The sequence below is a fragment of the Alligator sinensis genome, unplaced genomic scaffold (genome assembly GCF_000455745.1).
Source record: "Alligator sinensis unplaced genomic scaffold, ASM45574v1 scaffold866_2, whole genome shotgun sequence".
NCBI lineage: Eukaryota > Metazoa > Chordata > Crocodylia > Alligatoridae > Alligator > Alligator sinensis.
In genome coordinates, this window is record NW_005841900.1 from 4,232,042 (window position 1) to 4,257,371 (window position 25,330).

The window sequence follows — 25,330 nt, forward strand, 5'->3', positions numbered from 1 at the left end:
AAGCGACAGACTGCAACAGATTAATCTCTTCTGGTCTGCAGCAATCAAATTGTATCAAACCCCAACCCCCCAAAGAGGCTGAAGGGCAACCCTCCGTGGCAACCAAAAAGGCAAGCAACAAGCAACAGAGTAGGCTCCTGCAGCAATCAGCATGACCCAAGCACAAAGCTCAGGGACTCCATCCAATGACAATCAGCTGCAGAATAAGGGACAGGACTGAGTCCCCTCTGGGGCAGTCAGTGGCAGAAGGTCAGCAGCACAGGCAGCTCCCAGGAGTCATTGCTCTAAACCCCTGCTCCAGATGACTGGCCAGGCACCCCACATGCCTCGTGGCTCACCAATCCCGCTTCAAGCACCGGCCTGTGCCCCGAGCTCCTGGGGACCCTCATCCTGGTGATCTGCTGCTCCTCAGGATCCCAATGCCTTGCCTGCTGCTGTCCCACTTCCCCAAGAAAGGTAAGGGGTTTCCTCAACTCACTGGCCCAGCTCCCTGCTCCAGATAAGGATGCCGCCTATGCTCCTGGCTGCTGCTGCTTCTTCTCCACAGTGGAGTGGGGGCCCGACTGCCACCCCTAGTCTACGGGATGCCTGGCACATCCAGCACACTGCAATGGGGCCTTGGGTCACCAGTTCTCTGCCCCAAGCCCTGGCTGCTGCTCCCTCTCTGCTGCAGGGCTGGGGGCACAGCTGACTGCTGCTGCCTTTTTCTCCCAGGGCCTTCAAGGCTCTTCAGGGGGGATCTTTCTGCTCCCTCTACTAGGTCAGCTCACCCCAGCTCTTCTTAGGCCTCCTTCACTGTTTCCTGGAGCCACTGTCAGCAGCTCCCCATGCAAGTTCAGCTGCTGCTTTTATCCCCTCTGACAGAGCTGACTGCTGCTGCCTTTTTCTCCCAGGGCCTTCAAGGCTCTTCAGGGGGGATCTTTCTGCTCCCTCTACTAGGTCAGCTCACCCCAGCTCTTCTTAGGCCTCCTTCACTGTTTCCTGGAGCCACTGTCAGCAGCTCCCCATGCAAGTTCAGCTGCTGCTTTTATCCCCTCTGACAGTCCCTCCCTGGCTTGCAAACCAGCCAACCAGGACTCAGGGTGGCTAGCCCCCAACTCCAGCCATCCCCCTTCCATGCAAATGAGGGGATTAAAAACTCCTTCTTTCGATTGGCTTCTCCTTTTCCAGAGGGCAGGGCTCCCCTGATCCAACCTTGGGGTTGCTCTGAGTTCACCGGCACAGTTTCTAGCCCACAGTTAGTATCTCGGGCCAATTTGGTGAGCCCACATTGGCAGTCTGTTAAAGCAGGTATTCAATTTAGCACCATAATAGACATGTGTAGACTTGCCCGTAGATGCCTAAGTCTAGAAAAAAGTGGGTTATCAGATACAGCCTTCTCTTCATTGTTTCCTATTGGCCAGTTTACACTGGATACCTTAATTTCTGAGTGGTGGTGCTGAGTACTGCCAAACTTCAAATCCTTTTAAGGATGCATGGAGGTTCCAAAATACATGCATTTTAAGTTTTCAGAATGAGCTTGTGATTTGGAGAACTATGTCTGAGATGCCTTCAAGCAGAATCTACCATTTAGAGAACATATCCAAGCATTTTCTGAAAATAGGGCCCCTACTAAGGTGTCTCACGTTGGATCTCCAAAATTATGGCACATGTGCCAGATTAAAATATGCACAGGCAAATGTATAGGCATATATGCAAATAAGCACACACACACACCACTCACTCCTTAAGAAATCAAATTTATTAACAAACTAACTTTAAGAAAGCAACTATGCATTTTAAAGGATTTTAGGAATAATAAATAAAGGGATGAAGAGTCTGTTCTTGTACATCCTTACAGACAAGTCATATAACCAAGTGTTCACAGAATCCAGCCCTCAATGTTTTCACTCCTCCTTTCTCTAAACACAAGAGAAAATTAAGTGTAAAACCATATACCACATGTTTGCATTAATCCATATCATGTACCTTTCTCACTATCTCATACAAGACACACATTGTCCTATACTGAGTACAGAGCTGTCGCCGCCGAGAGCCGCGGAGCGGGGTTTGGGGCCTTAGGAGCCCTAGTCGGTGGGCGGGTACTTGTGACGCTTGGAGTGGAATCAGGTACTCAAGCGTTTTGGTTAAACAAAAGGTTGTTTACTTACACTGCTCGTACAGTGCAGGTCAGATGCTTGCTTCGGTTACGGTTACAAACTTGGGTCGGGCAGAAATTACAAAGATGTTGGTCGGTCTGCAGATGTGTTCGGGGTGTTCGGGCCGGCAGTCGTCTTACGTCTCGGGTGGGGGTGTGCTAGGCCCCCTTGGGTCGGTGACGGGGAGTCCTTAGTGGTTGATCAGGCTGCTAAGTTCGCTCTGAAACACGCGTGGAGTTTGCTAGGCTCCACAGTGTACTCAGAGTTCTCCACGAGGTGTGTGTGTGGAGTTCTCCAACTTGGGTGGAAACTGCTTCAACCTCTTATACGGCTAGCAAGCCAATCGCTGGTCGCCACGTAGGAATAATTTAAAACTAGCCAATAGCGGGGGACGAATTTGCATACAGGTGGTGGGAACTCTTTTGCACCGTGCATTTCTCTTGCAACTTGAGCAATGCACCCTGCAAAAGAAGCTGCAAAGAGGCGGGAAACTCGTCCCTGCACCGGGGTTCTCCTCTGCAATAGGAAACTCTCCCGTGCAATGAAGTTACAACCTGTCGGGGATAATTCTGGTGCCGAAGCACACACAAAATCATGCCTTTGGGTCATGACAGGAGCCTAAAGATGATTTTAGGTGGTTGTTATCTAGCAGGGTCAAGTTTTAGATAGGCAGGCACAGAAGTCAAAAGAGACAGTAAGCATAGGTGGCTTGTGGATAGAGTTTCATTCTTCTGTGCAATCAATCATCTTCAGAAGCACAAAGTTTGCCCCATGTAAGTGTAGAGAAACAAATAAATGTATGACAAAATGGTTGAAACCCTTAACGCAACAAGCTTTGGTCTGACTGAACAGTGCTGCTCCAGTTTCAACATCCATTCAGGCTTAGAACACACAGTATAAATATACAAATCACAGAGTCCAATATGGCTTAGCCTGGTTTTATACCTGGGTCAGTGTCACTTCAGTGGAATAACTGGATTTACACTGGTACAGGTTCAGCCCAGGATAAGGGAATTCTTATAACAGGTCACTGAGTTATGAAATACTGGAGTATAGCTTCCTCTTCTTAAAAGCCAACTGAATTTAGTTCTGAAGGGTTAAAATAAAGACAATAAAGATCATGGTCTTAAAGCCTTTTTTGTTATAACTTTTAAGGAGCTGATCAAAATGTATTTCAGGAAAAGCCATCACATTCGTTAAAGACAGACAAGATCTTATAACACTATTCCATTTATAGCATATATAATTCATGAGGTTGGAGAAACAAGAACAAAACTGACCAACGCTCAGGTTTCTAATGAAAATCAAGCATCAAATTACCTATAAAATTCTGGCTCAAAGACCAGTATTTTCAACCCTGACTATTAAAAGTTACAGTCTATATTTAGGTGCCAACCCAGCAGTGACAACTGTGCAGGCAGTAGACCCTTACACCTCACCAGAGCTCATTACTAAAAGACCAAAGCACTAACCTCCACACAGCAGGATGCTAGCATTATTACATGATCAAAGGAATTGCTTCAGAAGGGACCCCATGTACCAGGTGGGTGGAAGAAAGAGAGCAGCAGAAGTCCTTTTCTGCTGGAAATATTTCAGAAAGAGACAAGTTGGAAAAAACAACAGTTGTAAGAGGACTGAAAGATCTAGGTTGGAGTCAACAGTGAACTCTTGCTGTTAATAAACTAGATCCTCAGAAAAGGGATATTACTTGAACCAAGTTAGTATGTGCCTGGGAAAGAGGAAACCAAGACAGGATACCTGAACAGACAGGATAATCTATCTCAAACCTAGGTAAAAGTAGCCTGATTTAAAGAACTGTTGTGACAATGAACTCTTGTTGAAAACAATGGCTAATAGCCCTTCTGTATTAAAATGTAACATCCCACCTTCTATTCCATATTTAGGCTTGAATCCAGTTTTTAATCCCAGGACTGGAAGACATGTAATACAAGCAATCGTCTCTGAAGAAATAAGTATTTGAATTGAGAGAAAGTGACATTTTAAATTTGCAGGCTGATAACTGAAATTGTACCATTTGTTAGAAATCTAATGATTTGATTAAAATGGAAAAAGAGAAATAGGATATTCACTTCATTTCATTATGGTCACTCTCTTCTGGCTGGAAGATACATAAAAGGCATACATATTTTTGAACACAAGAAAATTATACTGGATAGATAATTCAATACATCTTTTAGGCTAGGGACAGAAGTTACACATAAACCAGTTTAAGTCATCAGAAACTGGTTTAAACCTGTAACAGAACAGAAGTTCAGTACACATAAAACAGTTTCAAAATGGCTGAATAATCAGACTTAACTGATTTGGGTCAAACTGGCTTATGAAAATTCTGTCCCAGACCCCTTCCGGGTTCAAGTTAAATCACAGTCCCCCAGCATGCTTTCCAGCCATTGACTGGGCTGGGCTGTCTGCTCTAACAGAGGCAAGCCCCGGCTGGGGGCTATGGCCAGGGATGGGGGCTAAGCTTCATTCCCCTGAGTACAGAGCTGCCCTGCCCTGATAAACTTACTGCTCCTGTGGACTACAAATCCCAGAGGTACCTGGAAGCAGGAGGCGGAAGTGATGAGCAACCCTGCAGAATCCTGTTCCTCTGACTGTGGACTGCAAATCCCAGAAACCTCAGGGGCAGCAGGCAGAGGAAGCAAACACAGTCTGTGCTGGCTATGTGCCAGAAAGCCATGCTCTGAGTGCCCCCAGCTTCTGACCTGAGCAACTGCAGGCATGTGGCTGCATATCCTTTCTCAAAAGTAAATGTCTGTTCAGTTGTTTCTCAGTTTAATCACTGCAGTTTAGACTAACCGGAAAAGACTGAATCAATTCAGCTTTGGGCTTTTTGACTGTCTGTACTTAGCCTTAAAGAGCGAATAAATATCTAATGTGTTAATGCTGGTTCTGTTTAACGCAAATATCACTCCCATTAAAATGGAAGGGAGGGAATTAGAAAAAAATATTAACCTTTTGTGTGCTTCCATGGGCAATCTGGAAAAAGGCCAATGGCCTAAGTCTCAGGAGATCCAGATTCAGCCCCAGCACTATGACTCTTTTCTTATGTGGCCTTGGACAAATCACTTTGAGTTCTGATTCTTAAACAAGTGTCTCTGCTTTGGTTCCTCATCTCTGAAATGAGAAGAATAACAGTGCCTTCCTCACACCTCATTTCCATGTTGTCTAGATAAGAGTTTAAGATGTTGGCAAGAGAAGCCCTATATTCTTATCCACAAATACATGCTTAACACAATAGACATCCTATCTTATTTGGCGCTTCTAGGCCCTCCCATTAAAATAAAACATAATTGTAAAATTTGCCCATATAGTGTCAGCAGACTTAATCTATTTTGGACAAAAGAGAGACATAAATTCCAAAGTTAAGGGGCTGAGTACTTATTGAAATGATTGTTTTATGCTGCTGGAATTTTACTGTGTTGTTAATATTAAAATACCTAGAGTCTCAGAAAAGCATCTTTTCTTGCTTTCCATCTAAATAATTAAATGACTGAATTCTTATGGATAAAGGAATCCTAATTTACCCAGAATTCAGTAGGTAGCCAATGTAGTTCAAAAAGTACTATTATTGTGTGGTTCCACAAAGAGGTACTGCTTGATGAATAAGCTAACACTTATTAACTTTACACGCTGAGTTAAAGTGTAATGCCGCAGAAGTTTAGGTCTAAGATATCAAAGGGATGGATGTTATGGTAGCCAAAGTCACATCCCAAAGAAAACATTTTACTCTCCTGGCCTGCTGCAAATGTAAGAAGCCTTTATGGTTACTGATGGTATATAATCTTGTAACAGCATGTAGGGATACTAGATGAATCACTAATACTATAGTGTCATAAATGGTAGGGGTATACCATCACTAGAAGATTCTATCACAGGTACCCTCACCACAGTTTCTCAATACTTTTCCCCAACTTACCATATCACCTTTACATTAATCCATACCCAACTCCCATCCATGCTCCAGTTTCAGCCAGACACACAGACAGCATCTGGCAGCAATGCCTAGATTGAATAGGACAGATGTAAAGCTGAGTGTTTGTCAAGACACTGAACACACTATTATCCAAACAGAAATTTCTAAAGAAAGAAGTAACGAACTCTATATGGGTATATTACCTCAAAAAGTAAACCAGGGAACTAGTAAAGAAAAATTCAAAGTCATTAATGCAATGGCAATAGCCCAGGTAAACGTATTGAAATATCTTGCTGGTCAAAAACTGTCATATAATGAGCTGAGAACAAGGTTGTCTTTCACAATTTCACAAAATCCTTATTCATTCTCTATGATATAAACTAACTAGACATAAAATTATGAATAAGATGTACTGAGAGATGTGGACTACTGAAGAGTACTCTTAAGACTATCACTTTCAACAATAATAAAAAGAATGACCACAAGAAATCCATGGAGCTATATAAGGAAACATTTAAATTGTGAAGGACTTATTATAATTTGCTTATTCTGAATATAGTTAACATTTGATTAGGTAGATGCCTTCGGTTAATGCCCTGCTTAATTAAATCAGACTCCTCCTTCTTCACCCCAAGAGAAAAAAGATTGATTCTGCTTTTTTTTTTCAAATGCTAATTAAAAGAAGCAGTGAAAGTCTTAAATCAGAAGGTTTTATTCAGCCCTGCTGTTTCATCCATTTGGATCCTACTCACTTTTCCATAGGAGGCCTGCTCTTTTGTATTTGCAATAATAGGCACAGATGTTTGGCCCACCTTATTCAAAGCAACTTTTGCCTAATGACCACCTTGAATGTGTCCCAGTTGCACCTGTTCAGCATTAAAAAAGCACTAGATTGACTCTAACAATCTTGTCCACTTTTTGTCAACTTAATTATGTCTCCATAAAAACCAAGGGATAATTTGAGCAGCAGACATAATATCAGTTGGAGAAAGGCCAAGCTTATCAGCATGGTAAGCTTTTGTTGTTATTGTCAATAGTCTTAACTTCAGAGGTACTGCAGTTTAATCAAAACATTAGATGTCACTGCTAGCATACTGAACTGCTAAAGAGTACCAAAAGTAGCCACATGCAATTATTTATAATGCACTTAGTAGATGAGATATGGCTAGAATGTTCCTATTGATCTCAATATATTTTGAAGTACTGTTTTTTTTTCCTTTCATCTACAAATCCAATAGCCCTCTTACCTAAAACATTTTCAATGGAACAGCAACAAATTTAGTTATCTTCCACTTCCTTGCAACAAAGACATGAAGTCACTCCAGTATTGTATTCTCACACTGCCTACCACCAAATCCAATTACAACTATACTTATTTTCATTTTCTCATAACTTTCAACATTCTGGAAGAAACTCTGTTTTCATTTACATCTATGTAAATACAAAGAAGCTCCACTGGTGGAGACAGGTGGGAGGGGATGGGGCAGAGTGTTTCTGCAGGCCCCTCTCCATGTGCAGGCAAAGGCACAATGGAATCTAATGCATAATCCCACAGTTGCGCCTCCTGCTATGCCACATATGCATGGCTGGAGGCAGCAGTGTGGGATCACACATCAGATCTCATCATGCCTTACTGCTGCAAGCCCCAGTGCTGACAACACTGCCACCACTGTTAGCCTTGTCAGCTGCGGAGCTGGCAGTGGGCACTGCCCCCCTATGGCTGGAAGCCCCTCAGCCACAGGGGAGCACTTGGCCACATTTTCAATCAATGGTGTGACTAAAAGAAGCTACAAAGTTATTCCATAATTTCTGTGGAATAATTGTGTAGCTTATTGCTTGTTTTATCATGCCATTAATTGGTGGAATGAGTAGCTGGGTCACAACTTAAGGTATGATTATCCGGTTAATTATGCCTTAAGAGTAACATGTAGGGGGACTGAACTGTGACATTACACTACTATGCAAAACACTCAAGATTCAAGTCTGACCATTCCTTGGCTGTCACCAAAGATCCATGAAACCAAGGATGATCATCTGTTATTGCTGTCCATTACTCCACTATTCCATTACTCCAAGCAGCAAAGATCTGTGCTGTGGATCGATAAGTTCCAGTCTTTTGAATAATCTACATGGCAATCTGTATGATATGTTTTTTTCATTTTTTAAAATATTTTAAAAGAGAGCTTTGAAATTACAAATCAAACATTCTTTTAAAGAATGCTAAAGTTGCAAAGTGAAGAACACAGAAATTAGGAAATGCCAAGATAAAAGATGCTTGTATGCCCTTAATTTATTTCCCTTTTGTCTATACATTAGGAATGCATTTTTTTACTACATGATCACATATGATCTTTTTCATAGGAAATATAGTGCTTTGTATCGTGCATGGGGTGGAAGCAAGACAAGGAAAAATTATGGCAACTTTATATCTGAAGTCACCTAATTTTTGAATGCTTGACAAAAATATAGTTCTTCAAATAGAATATTTAGGTTGGGCAACAATTTTTTATGACTTAGATAAAAATATCAGGAAATTAACAATTCTTTAGTAATTTCAGGCTACTGATAATGGTGAAGGAAATAAGATGTGGGCTTCTAATTGAATGATGAGGATAAGCATATTCTGCCACATCCTCTTGAACACAGTCTATCCCAGGCACTGAATGAGGCATGAGTCCCGTAGGATTCCACTCATGTAATAAAAGACTGTCTCATAATGTATACACATAGGAACAAAGGCTGTACTAGAAATCCTGACACATCCTAACTTAATGAGCGTTTGTTTTTGCAACCAAAATAAATTAATTTAGTTTTGACTCCCACTTGTACTCATCAGTTTATATATATTATCCAGTGTTTAATAAAGGACACTTATCTGAGTAAATTGCTGCCATCTCATCAGAAAAGGGATGTTTTTCTTTAGATGACATATGGACACTAACATATCCTTATGTTACTGTGGTATGCTTGTATAAATTATATCATATTCTAATACAAGATGAAGCTAGGTGACATAAGTTTCAAGGTGATAAATGTACAATGAAAACTTTCAAAATCCAAAAGAAAGCACAGTTACTTTGCTATAGAGAACAATTCGATATTGGGCTGATAATTACTATAACTTATTGAAACAAAGTGTTTGACCATCCAATAAAGATTCTGGTTTCATTTTCATTACTGAAAAAATGGGAAAAAAGGCTAGACTGTGTTTTGGTCTTTATCAGATTTAAACGTCACAAATACATGAGTTAATAATGTACTCTACATCCTATTGCATATGGAGTAAATATCTACATTTGCTATCAAGATGAAGGAACAGAGATGTACAGAACAGATGGCCACTAAGAGCATACAAAGTGGTGTTAGTCAGTCTGATGAACATAATCAATAATTCACCATGGTAATAGATATTGGACATTTCTTTTAATTAGATAAGTTGTATCTTCAATCTTCTGTCATTATTTCCGTTAGCTGATCTGACAATAAATCTGAGAAATCACTAACAGTGCATAAAACTAGATTTATTAGAAAAAGTACTGCATAGTAAATTTAAGCCAGTATAAATGCACATGTAGACATGCCCCCTATCTGCATAAAGAAGAGAGCTGTACTAGGACAGGGGGCTCCACAGGATCCATCAATCACCCTTAATGACAAACAGTTAAAAGTAGTCCAAAAGTTCAGCTACAGGTTCTACAGTGACCACAAACCTCTCAGTGGATGAAGAACTTAATGTTCGCATCAGAAACACTGCCACCACCTTCAGCAGATGAACTAAAAAAGCATGGAACAACTCAAAGCTTATAATCAAGACCAAAATGCTAGTGTGCAAAGCTTGCACACTCATCACTTTCATGTGTGGTGGGAAAACATGGACAACTTATGCACATCAAGAGAAAAGGTTAAGCAGCTTCCACCTACACCGTTTATACTTCATTACTCAACATCAAATAGCAAGATAAAATTACCAATGAAGAGGTTCTTCAAAGGGCAAATTTACCAGGTGGGGCAGCCCTACTCAGACAGAGACGACCGTGCTGGCTAGGCCATCTGAGCAGATTGGAAGATGGATGTATACCCAAGGATATGCTATATGGGAAACTATCAGAGGGAACAAGAACAAAAGGATACCCCAAGCTTCCCTATAAAGACACATGCAAGTGAGATATGAAGGTATTTGGAACTGATCCTATCCAATGGGAAACCTTGGCAAGTGATCAGAGCAAGTGGCATCATGATCTCCACCAGGGCATTAAAGACCATGGCAGGAATTGGCTCCAACAGCTTGAAGAGAAAAGAGTCAGTAGGAAGCAAGCAGCTCCTGAACCATCCAACCGTGACACATACATTTGCAATCGCTGCCACAGATCATACAAATCTTGTATTGAACTATTCAGTCATGTGAGACATTGCAAACCATCTACATCATAGGCTGCAATATCCGTTGTCTCTTGCAGACGAAAGGATGCCACTGTTGTATTGGTATACCACTGTGGCTGATACAAGTGCTGCTTAATAGATAAAGAGAGGCCTTATGTCTCTCAGGCTTACAAACCTGGAGCTTTTTGCCAACATTGCAGAGGAAAAAGGTTTTAAAAGACATTCAAATACTAAGTAAAAAAAGAGTGATTGTTATTGTGATTGAAAGAGATGGAGATTCTAGAAAGAAAACAAGTGAAATGCACAAAGATTGTGAAAAAAATCACTGGGAAGGCATTAAGAGGAAGTTCAGAGAGATCAGCAACGGGAAGTTATACAGTTGCATATGGAGTTAAAATAGTAAGCCAAAAATTTGCAGAAAGTATGTAAAAATAAGGAAAATAAGTAAATGATTGATAAGCAATCAGTGAGCATGCTGGAGGGACAGGATATGATTTGGCATCCTGGTGTAAGTAAGTAGTTTGGTCACTATTTTGAAATAATAAGTGTGTTAAATGGAGGGAAAGATTTCCTCATTAAAATAATTATTTTTGAGACAAATGACTCACATTTTAGAACTCATTTTTAACATATGTCCTTTCAAAAAACCTCAAAGGCTCATTTTAATTTGAAAAGCTAAGACTTTCTATCTTAAAATAATTCTGAGATGAAGTGAAAAAGTAGCCCCATCCCTTGGGAACCTATCCATTTCTAAAACTAATTTGGAGGCAAAACTTTTTTTCAAAGTTCCAAAATGGTTTTCATGGTTTTTCTCCATATTTGGGATTTTGTAAAAAGTACATGAGAACTGAAAAAATATAAAAATAAATGCTTGCATTTTCCCCAATCTGAATTTCCTTTTCAGGTATAGCGATACCCCAAAATTCTACATCCATGACAAATATTGCTGCAAAAATCCAAGTGAAAATTTTGCAGGCTCAGATTTCACCCAAAATAGGGAAACCAAACTTTAACTAACTACATGCTAAAGTCTGTTTCTAACACATTTCCAGTCTAATTGGGATATTCAGATTCATCAAGAAAACTGAAGATAGGCAATTAAAGCTGGGGTGTTTTCTCTAGGTGCTTATACACGAAGGGTTTCCAACCAATGGCATGAGTGCCACAAATTGCACAGGCAGCCTATGTGTATGGCACAGCAGTTCAAAGAGGGAGCAAGCAGTACAGTGGCAGAAAAGAGAGAGAAGAAAACAAGAGCAGTCGTTTGGGCAGGGAGCACAGGGCAGAGAGCAGAAAGCAGAGCAGCAAATCAGACAGGGAGCACAGGGCAGAGCAGCAAATGGGGTGAGGGAAAGTGGATTGAAGCAATACTTAGGGAGGGTGTTTGGCTCAATTTTGTGGTACACCTACCAAAAAAAAGTTTGGCCTCCACTGTTAAGTACCAGGAATATCATCACCATTGTTTTTAAGTGTGATATAACCTACCTAAACTTGAAACCAACCATAAAACTTCTGGGATTTGACAACTATTACTTGAGTTGTAAAACAACATTATACCCTCTAGGGTCTCAGGTCTGCTCTTGGATTCTTCCATTTAATTCTTCACTTCAGTGGGAGAGACATGACTATATGAAGCCAGAATTACCATTCAACTGTTAAGAATGTTGGGTCATAGCTGCTTTATATCTTTAAAAAAAAACTTAAGTACAGCAGTATGTCTCAGTGGGTTCATCTCCATGAGACTTTTACTGTTCAGTTGCCTAAGTAACTGCTCAGTAAATATCTCAGGGTCCACACGTGTGCCCCTATTAAGGCACACAAAATGAATAAGTAAACTAGTAAATGCAAGTTCTACCCTGCTGCGGAGTTTTTTCATGCACAGCAGCGCACATGTAGATTCTGACTGGCTGGCTGGGGCACGAGGGTGCTTCAGTGTGGCAGCTGCCTGCTGGTAGCCCTGTACTGAAACACTCTTATGCCCCAGCCAGCCCCTCTGCAGCACATTGAGTCCAGATAGAGCAGTCCTGGGCCGGCAAGCTGATCCGCAGAACCTCCTGCTAGCTGGGGCTGCTGTGACCTGGCTCAATGAGCTGCACTCCAGGCGCATGTGCAGATGCATGCCCAGGAGCTTTCTGGGAGCAATAAACTGAGGAGCAGTAAGCTTTGCATGCTTCCCCCTAATTGCATGTGTAGGCATGCCCAGTATGCAGCATATCTCAGAGATAATTCTTGGAACTTTAGCAAGCAAGACTTTAACTCAAGCATTAAGGCTTAAACCCATTTAATGCTAATTTTAGAATGAATTCCAGCTGTACAACTTGACTTATGCTACTGTGCAACAACAACAGGAGGAGGACATAGAATGGGACCATGGAAGTGGGGGTGCCATGGGGTCTGGCCCCAGCCCTCCTTCCCACTGCTGTTCCTACCATTTTGCATTAGACCTTAGGTAAAATGGATTAAATGCATTGGGAACAGGGACCACAATCCAGGCATCCACTGTCCCAGGACAGACTCCATTTCACTGGGACAGCATCACACTCCCTCTTATTAGCCTCACATCTCATTTCCCCTTGGCTGCCCACTGAGACAGCTTTAACAGGAGTACAAGGTGTTCTTGGCTCTGCCAAGCTCCAAGGTAGTGGTTAGGGCTTTTGACTAAGAAGCAGATAATGTGGATTCTTCTGTCTGATGAAGACCTAGAAACTGTGTCTCCCACTTCCTAGATATGTGTTCTAGCAGTAGCTGGGCTGGCCCTTCTCTTCCCTCCCTCTCCCACTGGCAAATCATAGAAATCATAGACAAGTAGTGATAGATGGGATTTCCAGAGGTCATCTAGTCTAACCCCCTGCCTGAGGCAGAATTATCCCTATGCAAAGCATCCTATACAATCCATAATCTAAACTCTTCATATAATTGTCATCAATCCTGACACAACACACCCTAACCTGCCACAGATAAAGCAGGGGAACCACAGTAGCTACTATCCTGCTTCTATAAAAGTTTGTTAATGTATGCTCAAGATATCCCAGGTAGAAGGTCATGCCCACTCAGGAGGAAGACAAGAACCCCATAGTCAATACCAAGCTGACCACGAGGAATTCCTGACCCTAAAAGCCATGATCAGTCTGACAAAATATTCTGAGTCATGGTTTTTTTCACTAAAAGTGTCAGAGACTTATGCAACACTTATGTACTTTTCCAGGTAAAATAGGATCATAACAGAGCATAACTGGAGTTCGATGTCTAGGTGGCCATCTTGGATGGCTTCTGAGAATTCACAGTAGAACACTCCAAGGTTGGAATTGCATATAAAATCTGCACAAGTGGCATTAAGCATCACTTACACATCTGGGGGTCAGAATAAGATCTCAGCCTGAGGCATTTACATAGCACTTAAATGCTTAATAGTTGAAATATTATTTGAGCATTTTTGTCCTAAAATCATTTAAAAAGGCATCTGGAAAAAATGTGAGAGTTCATGCACCAAGAACATATTCTGGGTACAACTAAATTTCAGTAATCTACTCTATTTAAACACAAGGAAATATTTTTCAGTTTCTCTTAAAGAAATGATTGATCTTAATATATGTGTAGTGTAAGTGTCCAACATAAATGTACAGTTTATGTATGTAAATGTCAACATATGCTACTGATTGTTGTTACCAAGCTGATCTTAGTGAGAAGCCCTGTAGATAGTCAACAAGAGTTTAATAAGCTAGTGGCTACTGAATAGCCTACATATTGCAAATAATAGTACCAGAAGAACCGTGTTAAATTTTGTATCCTTTCCCTTTATGCATCTCCTTATCCTGTCCTTTCAAATACCACCAGCTTTAGTTTAGTGACCTCCAACTCCAATTCCCACAGAAATGCCATGGCAGGCTTCCAGTTCTACACTGACTCTCATTCTAGCACTTGCATGCCAATTCAGCAGTGCTCACTTTCTAAATCCAACTCCTTCAGTCCTCTCTCCTCCATCATTGACTTAAAATGATTCAAAAAGTCCTCTCCAGCATTCACACCTAAATTTCTGACCTCTCATGTGGCACTTCAAATCAAATCACCTTGTCTTACACTGAGTCTGTAACAGGTTATTTTCTGGGTCCAATTATATACTATGTGGTTTGGGGGGTTTTCACCCTCTCTGTGCTCTGTTGCCTGCTTTTCTGTGAATCCTACTAAACTCTTTCCTCATTTCTTTTCATAGATGTAGGGTTGGATGGGACCTAAGCAGATCAGCAAGTCCAACACCCTGCCCTGGGCAGGAGAGAATACCAGGCTCATATGACCCCAGCTAGGTAATTATCTAGCCTCCTCTTAAAGACCCCCAAGGTAGGAGCCAGCACCACTTCCCTTGGAAGTTGGTTCCAGGTCCTAGCTGCCCTGGCTGTGAAGTAGTGCCTTCTAATGTCCAGCCTGAACCTACTCTCAAACAAATTATGGCCCTGATTCCTTGTTATTCCTGGAGGTGCTCAGGGGAACGGGGTCTCTCCCATACCCCGCTGGTCCCCCCGGTAAGTTTATAGATGGCCCCCAGGTCCCCCCTCAGCCTTCTCTTGTGAAGGCTGAACAGATTCAGGTCCCATAGCCCCTCCTCGTAGGGTCTGCCCTGCTGTCCCCAGATCATGCGAGTGGCCCTCCTCTGGACCCTCTCGATGCTGGCCACAACCCTCCTAAAGTGCGGTGCCCAGAACTGGACACAATACTCCAACTGTGGCATGACCAGCGTTGCATAGAGGGAGAGCATCACCGCTTTGGCCCTGTTTGTGATGCATCTATGGATGCGTGACAAGGTGCAGTTAGCCTTACTGTCCGCATCCTTACATTGGCGGCCCATGTTCATTTTGGAATTGATAATGACTTCAAGATCCCTTTCTGTCACTCTGCTTATGACAAGGGAGTTCCCCAGCCTATAGGTATGCTGCTGGTTCCTACTGCCTAAGTGCAGCACCCTGCACTTGTCAGTATTGAATCCCATCCTATTCTCATTCACCCACCCCTGTAACCTGTCCAGCTCCAGTTGTATCCCGTCCCTCCCTTCTAGTGTGCCCACCTTGCCCCAAATCTTGGTGTCGTCAGTGAATTTGAACAGGGTGCTTTTCACCCCCTCATCCAAATCACTAATAAAGAAATTGAACAGTACAGGCCTGAAGACCAAGCCATGGGGGACTCCACTGCCCACATCTGTCCAGGTCGGATATGACCCATCCACCACCACTCTGAGTACAGCCCCTCAGCCAATTTGTGATTCATCTGACTGCATAGGCATCAATGCCACAGTCGCCTACCTTTTTAATGAGAATGGGGTGGGAGACAGTGTCAAAGGCCTTGCTGAAGTACAGAAGGACTATATCCACCATGACACCTGCGTCTAATGATTTTGTGACCTGATCTTAGAAAGCAATCAGGTTGGGCTGACAGGACCTGCCCCTAATGAACCCATGCTGGTTGCCCCTGAGCATCATCCCTCCTGCTGGTCCTTCACAGATCTACTCCTGGATAATTTTCTCAAAGAGGTTCCCCAGGATTGAAATAAGACTAACGGGCCTATAGTTGCCTGGGTCCTCCCTCCTCCCTTTTTTGAAAATGGGGACCACATTGGCCTTCTTCCAGTCTTCTAGCACCTGGCCAGAGCACCACGAGTGCTCATAAAGCCAAGTCAGGGGCTCCACGATAACCCCAGCCAATTCCCTCAGAACCCCAGAGTGGAGAGCATTTGGATCTGCTGATTTGAACATGTCCAGCCCCTCCAGAAGATCCCTAACTCAGTCCTCCCTGACCCTAGGCCTGGCAGAGTCTCTCCTGAGTCTGTCCTGAATCCCAGTGAGGGAGTTCTGGTCCCTGTGCAAAAAAATGGAGGCAAATAATTCGTTAAAAAGGTCTGGCTTTTCCTCTGGTGCAGCCACCAGATGGCCAAGCGTATCCTGCAGGGGCCCCACGTCACCTGGCGCCTTCTTCATACTCCCTATGTATTTAAAAAAGGAATTTTTGTTGTCCTTGATCCTTGATGAAAGCCCTAGTTCCATATCGCCTTAGCTTTCCTAACAGCCCCTCTACAGACCTGAGCAATGGAGGTATACTCCTCTTTGGTGATAGCCCCTCCCTTCCACTGGGTGTATGCCTCCTTTTTGACTTTCAGGCATTCCTGTATGCTTTTGGTGAGCCATGGGGGCTTTTGAGCACTCTTGCCCCCTTTGATCCATGTGGGGGCTTTTGAGCACTCTTGCTCCCTTTGATTCTCATTGGGACTGTCACCCCTTGGGCTTGAAGGATCGTCTCCTTAAGGAATGACCGCTCATCTTGGACACCCAGTTCCCCTACCCTCCAGGACACAGTGCCCCTCGTACCAATCTCCTCAACTCATTGAAGTTGAGCCTCTTGAAGTCAAGGGCTACTGCCTTGCTGCAGGCCCTTGACACCCTGCGCTGGATGGTGAATTCCAGTAGGTGATGATCACTGTCACCCAAGTCAAGAACCTGGAGTCCCCTCACCAGGTCATCGCCTGTGGCCAGGACCAGGTGCAGCAGGGCATTCCCCCTGGTAGGACTGTGCAACTCCTGGGTTAGGTGGAGGTCCTGTATCTCAGCAAGGAACCTTCATGAGTGGTCAGACCTGGCTGACTGCTCCTCCCAGCAGAGTCTGGGTAATTTAGATCACCCATGATGACTACATCCCTTGCCTTAACTGCCTCTGCATGCTGACCCGAGAATTTGCAGTCCAGCTCTTCCCCTTGGTTGACCGCTACCGTTAAGTCTGTTTCCCCATGACCCCCCTGTATTCTGACCCAGAGCACTTCAGTCTGTCTCTCCTCTGACCCCATCCTGTTAGTTAAGGACATGTATTGCTCTTTGACATAGAGCACCACACCCTCACCTTTCCTCCCCATTCTATCCCACCTGTATAGTCTGTGGCCCCTAATGTTTACCGTCCAGTCGTGGGATGAATCCCACCAAGTTTCTGTGAGCCCTACTATGTCCGGGTTTGTACTAGCTATCTAGAGGGTGAATTCCTCTTGCTTATTCCCTATGCTACAAGCATGAGTGTAGAGGCATTTAAAGCCCTGTATTGGTGAATGCACCACCCCCCAATTCTTAGGACCACCTGGACCCCTGTCACTTCCCTGGGTACTCCTTGTGCACATCACCTGTCTTGGCTGGGAGGTGTCCTCATGTCCTCATGTGGCCCCATCACCTGGCGAAGCTAGTTTAAAGCATGCCGTACAAGATCAGCCAACCTGGAATAAAAGACACGGTTGCCTTTAGAGTAGAGATGTAGCCCATCACTCCCAAGCATGCCCCCTGCGTGAAAGTGTGGATCGTTGTCCAGGAACCTGAGGCCTGCCTGGTAGCACCAACTCCGTAGCCACCAGTTAACCTCATCGATGCAGGCCTCGTGTCACCATCCATGTCTACTTACCAGGAGAATAGAGGAGAATACCACCTGTGCCCCTGTCTTCTTGAGCTTGGGCCCCAAGGACTCGAAGTCCTTCATGATGTGGTCTGGGATGCCTGGCTGCATCATTTGTTCCCACATGGATAAGGACAATGGGGTACTGGTCCAAGAGTCAAATGTAGGCTGGGATGCTCTCTGTGATATCCTGAATCTGAGTCCCAGGCATGTAGTAAATCTTGCATGCCATGGGGTCAGGTCAGCAGATGGGACCCTCTGTTCCCCTTAGGATGGAATCCCCGATGATGAGGACCCGGCGTTTCTTCCTCCTGGTGCTCCCTCTCTGTGCCATCTTTGTCATACGTGGAGTGGCATCATCCCCGTTGGAGGCATCCCCTTCATCCTTCTCTTCCAAGGCTGCTAGGGTCTCGTATCTGTTCCTGAGTTGTACCTGCGGAGACTCTACCATGCTAGCCCAAGCAGCCCTGGTTCTGGTGGGTACCTTCTGCCACTCCTCTGTTGTGCATCTCTCCTGGGGGGTCTTTATGCTGGATGACTGGTCCTACAGTGAATGGAAATAGGTGTCAATTTCATCCTCTGCAGCCCTGATCCCCAGCAGCCTGCTCACCTCAGCCTGCAGCTCCCTCACCTGCTCCTCCAGGTCCCTAAGTCAGGCACAGGAGGGACAGGCAAGGGAACCACCAGACCCCTCTCCTACTACCAACCTCTGGATCCCCACCAGACTGCCCCCACAGACAGGGGCGCAGGGGGCCGCTGACCCTGCCATGAGCTCCGTCTGGGTGGAGGCCTCAGAGAAGCCCAGAGCAGGTGGCACCACCAGGGCCCCAAGCAGCTGCGCTCCATGTCTGTACCATGTCCATGAAGCTGTGAGTCAAATTCTCTCACCTATTGGAGGCTCCTTCTGGACCGCTGCCATGCGCCCACCTTGTGTAAACGCCGGTGCAAATGCCAGCACGCCCTTCCAAAGCGCACCTGTTTGCATGCACTGTTCATGCGCGCTGCCCACATGCGGCCCGGGAATGCAGCTCCCTGCCAGCTGGACTAAAAGGCATCTGGGGGGCTTCCCCTCCGGATCCACCTCAGCTGTGCCAGCTCCCTCTGCCCCACTTACCTTAGGGGGATCAGCGGCTGCTGCCCCCTCTGCTGCCTCTGCTGCTGCAGCTGCCTTCGCCGCTGCTGGTGAGGTAAGGGGGTACACGTGTGTGTGGGGACACACGTGTGCCTGGCTCCCTCCATACTCTGCTCCATGCCTCCAACTGCCAGGTGTTGGTTCAAACCACGGCTTTTCAAGGCCACGGTTTGAATTTGCTGCATCTGCCCTTGCAGCCAATCAAGTGCTCTGGCTACCCCGGAAGTGCCTGCCAGCAGCCCCTCTCCCTACAGTCTCTCCCAGTGAAAGCAGCCTTGAGTTTCTGGGGTGGCTGGTGCCACCGCCCCAAGGGACTGCCCCAGCAGTGCTCCCTTGCTTGGGGAGATCAGTCCCCCCCCAGGCCTCCCCCTGTCCACACGCGGAACCCACGTGCGGCCCAGAAGCACGACTCCCTGCCAGCTGGGCTAAAAGGGATCCAGGGGGCTTCCCCTCCGGATCTGCCTCAGCTGCACCAGCTCCCTCCACCCCACTTACCTTAGGGGGATCAGCTGCTGCTGCCCCCTCTGCTGCCTCTGCTGCTGCCACCACCTCCACCACCGCCGGTGAGGTAAGGGGGCACACGTGTGTGTGGGGATGCATGTGTGCCCGGCTCCCTCTTCATTCTGCTCCTTGCCCCAAACTGATTTTGTAACTGATTAATAAGAAATCTGAAAGAAAGCTTTAGGAGTGATTGATGATTAGCATTTTAGAAACACAGAAAACTACATGCTATCAATTAACAGAACAGCAAAAAACAATTATTGTTTGGGAAACAGAAACAAGTCTGGGGTTTAGCATCATGATTATTTGTCCCATAATTATGTATGATGGATTTTTCTTTTTAAGTAAACATGGGACTAAGTAGGTACTGCTCACAGGTACAGAAATCATGATGTTGATTATTTACTTTGTACCAGGTCTCCAACAGAGGTTTAATTATACTCAGAATCAAAGCGGTGTTGACAAGACAGTGGATCCTGAACTGTAACAAAGTAGATATATCCACAGTTATTCATTATACTATAAATATACTTTTCAAGCAGTTTGTGGCTTTAAAATGATTTTCCACATGTTTCTGCATATGGAAATCAGCTCATATTTCCCAATCTTGTTAGCACACAGTTTGCCATTTGTTAAAACTGCATTTTACTTTCTGAATTACTTGCCATTGGTTATTTTTAATATGTTCAAGAATCCATTATATCCATGAAAGAGCTTCAAATGTATAGTGAAACTTTCTCTAACATACAGGCAGTGGTATTTCAAGTTAAGCTTTATATTTCACAGGTTACGATATATGATATGCTTTACAGGATAAATTATCTACAGTCAGCCTGAACTTTTCCTTGTCATTCACTTTCTCTGCTTTTTCCAAGTTTTGGCTGCTTTTCTCTTTGTTTCCTTAGGATCTTTAGAAAGGAATCATAAGAAAATAGACACCATCAAGCTGAGAAATCAAACAAATCAATGCCTATGCAGTTGTTGATGCCACACCCTCAAGGATTTGGTTGCATGGTCAGCACATACTCTGTCCTAAGACATGATGCCAGATACCAGCCTGTCAATTCTGCCTCAGATAAAATTACTGAGTAATAGTGAACAGTGTCTGAAATACAAATGTCCCCTTTCCTGGTTGAATATTCTAACTACTATAGAGTATTCCCTCTCTGGCCCAGGGGCAGATCTAGAGGGGGTACAGTGGTGTTTCTGCACCCCTGGATGGACCATGACATGGAAGAAGAAGCCAGGGATATTTTAAAGCCCTACAAGCTGGTAAAAATCCTGCCATCCCTCTTAGTACCCCCTCTCTTCCCCTCTGTGATAAATAGCATATCCCTTCCCCTCCCATTCCCCCCTCTCCTGCCCACAGCAGACACTCTCCCCACTGCCCCTGGCTGAGCCAGAGGCAGGCAGAGCTCCAAAGCTGCTTCTGCCCTGCTCCAGCTGGGCTATGCAGGAGCTGGGCTCAGTTGTTGACAGCAGCAGAGATGGTAGCAGGCAGGTCCCATTCCTCACCCCCTCCTACTTCTCCTGGGTGCCCGCTACCACCCCAGAAGCAGGCTCAGGGAGGAGGAATCTGTCCTCTCCCACTCAGCTGAGACATGCTACCTATGCATCCCAGCTGTAACAGAGTAGGAGCAGCTCTGGAGCTCCTCCTATGCCAAGTCAGCTGGTGAGAGTGAGAGTAGCAGACAGGGAAGAAAGGGAATGCTCTATAATAGTTAGGGAATTCTACTAGGAAAGAGGACACATGAATTTCAGTCCCTGCTCACTAATCCAGGTCCCCCTTTGCCCTGATGAGCACTAGGCTATAAATTCATTGTTTCTGTAGCCCAAAATGGAATAACTTTAACAGGAAATATTAAATACCCAATAGTCTGGTGGTTTTAGGTACTCTTACAAGTGATATGGATTCAAATCCCTACAGAACCCAAGTCTCTCACACTTTAGGTGGATGCTAACCACTGAACTATTAGATACAGAGGTAGCAAGTAACATCAACACTACAAGCTGTTACAATACACTAAGTGAATTCTGAGAACATCTATCAGTTTGATTCTCTCAAGTGAGATTGGTAGGCAGAAATTGAGTTTGTGTATCATGAGACTTAAGCATGAGCTATATGCTCAGCATTGTCAAGGCTAAGGCACTTAGGGGTATGACCTCATTTAAATTGTGGGCCCAGCTCATGGTGTGGAAGCTCCGTTAATCTTGGAATTCCCCCCACACGCCCCCCCTGAGCTGTTTGGTGGAGGGGTGCCACCAGTCACTCACTGCTTGCTCCTGATGGCTGGGAGGTAAAAATTGTGGTTTTAAATATGCTGCGGTTTTTGCTTCCCAGCTATATAGGAGGCAAAAAAGGGGTAATTTTAAAAATGTGGTTTTCACCTTCTGGCCAGCAGGGGTTAGTGGCAAGTGGTGGGGCTGATGGGACCCCTCCACCAATCAGTGGGGGGGGGGGGGAAGTATGCAGGGGGAACTCCAAGATTAAAGCAGCTTCCATACTGTGAGCTGGGCCTCTGATTTAAACCAGGTCCTACTTATGAAGCATGTCCAGAAGCAGAACCTTAGATGCCTGGAGAACAGCAATGCTACAAGCATAGGATACTACTGGCTTCAGGAATGTACAAAGTTAGGTGGTAGCTATATGTGCCCGGAAGGTCTAAATTTGGACTGGGGATGCCCGAAGTAGCAGTTAGGCTCTCATATCCTCCCAAAGTCCCATTGTAGGTTTTGATGGCTAAAAAATGATATTTAGAGGTTTGCTTTTGAGAACTGGTGTGTAAGTAAAATAGATTGCATGGTCCAGGGCAATGGCAAGGGTTAATTGATTTCTAAAAACCCATTTGTGACAAAGCTTCTTTCAAGGTCCACTTTGTCTGACACAGGCAAGCAGAAATACAAGCTGGGAAATTGAAGGCATGTACCACATTGTTCCATAACATGAGATGAGGTGGCATTAGGTTACAGTGCCCAATTGCAGAGCCCTTAGGATTTCCAATTTTAGTAGACGGACCCAATTAGGAGGCCCAATAAAACCCCAGGTTAGGATGTATGCATGTGATGGGTTTGTGAAACAAAGGAATATGCTGACAGGACAGAATGTGGACAATATGATGACCACAGGGAGACCAATCAACAATGCCCAGAGATAAAGAGTCAGAGGGGGAGAAAGAATACAAAAGGAGGGATTTCAGAGCAGAAAAGGGTCCCCGAGAGGAGAACTCAAGGACACCATGCACAGAGGCTGCACTGCCAATCTATCTCTCCCACTCTACTGGGGGAGGGTAGGCCTCAGCCTCTGACCTCCAGGCTGCTGACATCTGACATTCAAGAGAGAACCTCAGAGTGAAGCTTGCATACTGGCCAGACATACCTTGACTCTGTGAACCCTGGAACTGTTAGATATAGAATTGTTTGCATTATTCTTATCTGCCATCACTGTGTATCAATAAAATTCACCTATTATCAAATGAAGAGGTTGTGATCAGTCTGAGGTTTTGGGTCTGCCCAGAACAAGGTATCTGGGTCATAAATCCCAACAGATTTTGCCCAAGTTCTTAAAGCAAAATGCCTAAGAGGCACTCAACTTAGGTTATAATTAATAAAAAAATGCAGGAGGAATTTACAATAATATTCTACCATTTAAGAAAGATAAATGACCATTTGGGCTGAACTTTCATTAACAAAGTCTATGCTACAATATTTGTCAGGACAAACATTTAAAACCCTTGATTCAAGATTAGAACTTATCACTTAAAAAGACAAGATGGATGTCCCTTCTTATCCACTTGCCCAATGTATAGTACTGCACAAATAGCTGGATGGTCTATTTGTTAACTCCTTCCTTGTCCTTATACAAGATCTGGAGGTTAGGCCATCTCACTGATATTACTGTTTTGAAGTTAAAGGAGGTAGTTATTGTGTTCACTTAGTGCTATCTGTAGTGCTCCATACCTGATCTTCAGTACGGCTTTAAGTTTGAGCATGACTTTCTAGCTAAAAATACTTATTTACTTAGTTCTGGAAGACCTCTGTGCAAGGTGGTGGCCATTGCCCTGGAAGGCTGAAACTATTCTGATAGCAGCCTCCACAAATGTCAAATAAATAAATAAAAGAGTTGGTTAATCCTTGAGGGGAATTCAAATCCTGACTACTTGCAATGTAGGGAGCAGTCCTAACACAGCTTAGCTTTCTGGTCTGTTATCCTTTCCTAAAGCTTCAAACATTAACTGGCAAGTATAGTAGCTTTACTGCTTTGATAAAGAATGAAAAAGTCAAAGTCCCACAGGTATCTATCCTATTAACCTACAGTAAAATGACATGGGCTTTATACTAACAAAATGGGGATCTTGAAAAAAAATATTTAGACACAAATCTATATATCTTGTCCCATTTATGTGGGTGATTTCAGTATCTTTTTTATAATTTTTTTATTATCGACTGTATAAAAATACATCACTATAATCCTTCAGTCTGAATGGGTGTTGAGTCATAAATGTGACTGTATAACACTCACATTAATACTACTGCCTTCTACTTGAGAGCAATATACAGGACAGGGCAGATTTAGATGAAAATTAAAAACATAACAGGTTATCTGTCTGTGTTAACTTTCTTTTCAACCTACTGAATGGAATTTTAATTAATCTTTCTAAAAATAGTTTGTCGAAGGAGAACATTTTTTCTAAGATTAACATTTGAAATACATCATCAGTTACTTATGAAAATGAACAAAAAATTACATGTGAAGAAGCTTATTAACTCTTTCAGAACAGGATAGCTCAACCTATTCAAAAATTAGCTTCAAATATTTGCATTTATAACAGTATTTTCCTTTTAAAAAGCTGTATTTCTAATTGCCCAAATTACCATTTCTGAAAAATAAATACAATATATAATATCAATCACTTTAGTCCATTAATTTACATTCTCATAATAATGATAATCCATTGTAAAATTATGAGAATCCCTTATTAAAAGCCACCCACCCACCCACAATATCTTTTAATTTGGGAGAGTTTGCTGCACATAGTAAAACAGGAAATAAAACATATAGTACCAGTTTAATTTTCATAGTAATAAGTACTATTAGGATATTTAATATTGTTCTGTTATAAGTGGAAATTGTCTTAGTAACATTAGAGAAAATTGCGCCCCAGATACCTTTAAACTTAAAGACTATTTTGCAAAAAAATGTGGGGTTTGTTTCCAGGTACTAGGGCCTTTGAATTACCAGTTAGTGCTATTTTTCTTTAATGATCATAGGCTTATTCCATCAACTGGACAGTAAACAATACCCTGCCATCCATGTCTACTGGCCACTCTAGTTAAATCATTTTTTTAGAAACAACCTGGTCTGAAGGTCAGGAAGGACATTCATTCTAAGATTCAAAGTGGGCTCATTGAAGCTAACTCTGAAGGAGAAAGATCCTCTGTTAATTTGGTGTGCATGGGTGAGTGCACAGCAATAGCATAAAGGGCTCCATTATTGCTGTATCAAAGTAAATAGCTGAAAAAAGTGAGTCAGGCAAATGAATGATGAGTTAAGTGTTAAGCAGACACTGAGTGCAAACAGTAGCACACAGTTTTTGTTAGAAAGAATGTGCTATCTGTTAACTCTTCAGTTTCCTCTACATTGGATCTGGTTTGAGACTGTTCTGCAGGTCCTTGATAAAGAGATTTAAGGAGATGTTGTCCACCTCTTTTTTAACAGACTAATTTAGTTTTTTCTTTCTTAATTGCCACAGTTTAAAATGTTTTAGTGCAACTTTTTCATTGTGCAAGTCATTGTTTATAGCTGGAAGTTGAGTTGTGGACTATGTATATCTA

At 43.5% G+C, this 25,330-nt stretch overlaps 1 protein-coding gene across 1 annotated transcript; it reads left to right on the top strand.

Annotated features, from left to right (window-relative positions):
• Positions 1 to 14,734: 14,734 nt before the first annotated feature.
• LOC112549363 (translation initiation factor IF-2-like) lies at positions 14,735 to 19,649 on the top strand. Its single transcript, XM_025197592.1, has 2 exons — positions 14,735 to 14,756; positions 18,114 to 19,649. The coding sequence occupies exon 2, from the start codon at positions 18,633 to 18,635 to the stop codon at positions 19,647 to 19,649; it is 1,017 nt and encodes a 338-aa protein (XP_025053377.1). The 5' UTR covers positions 14,735 to 14,756; positions 18,114 to 18,632.
• The last annotated feature ends 5,681 nt before the right edge of the window (positions 19,650 to 25,330 follow it).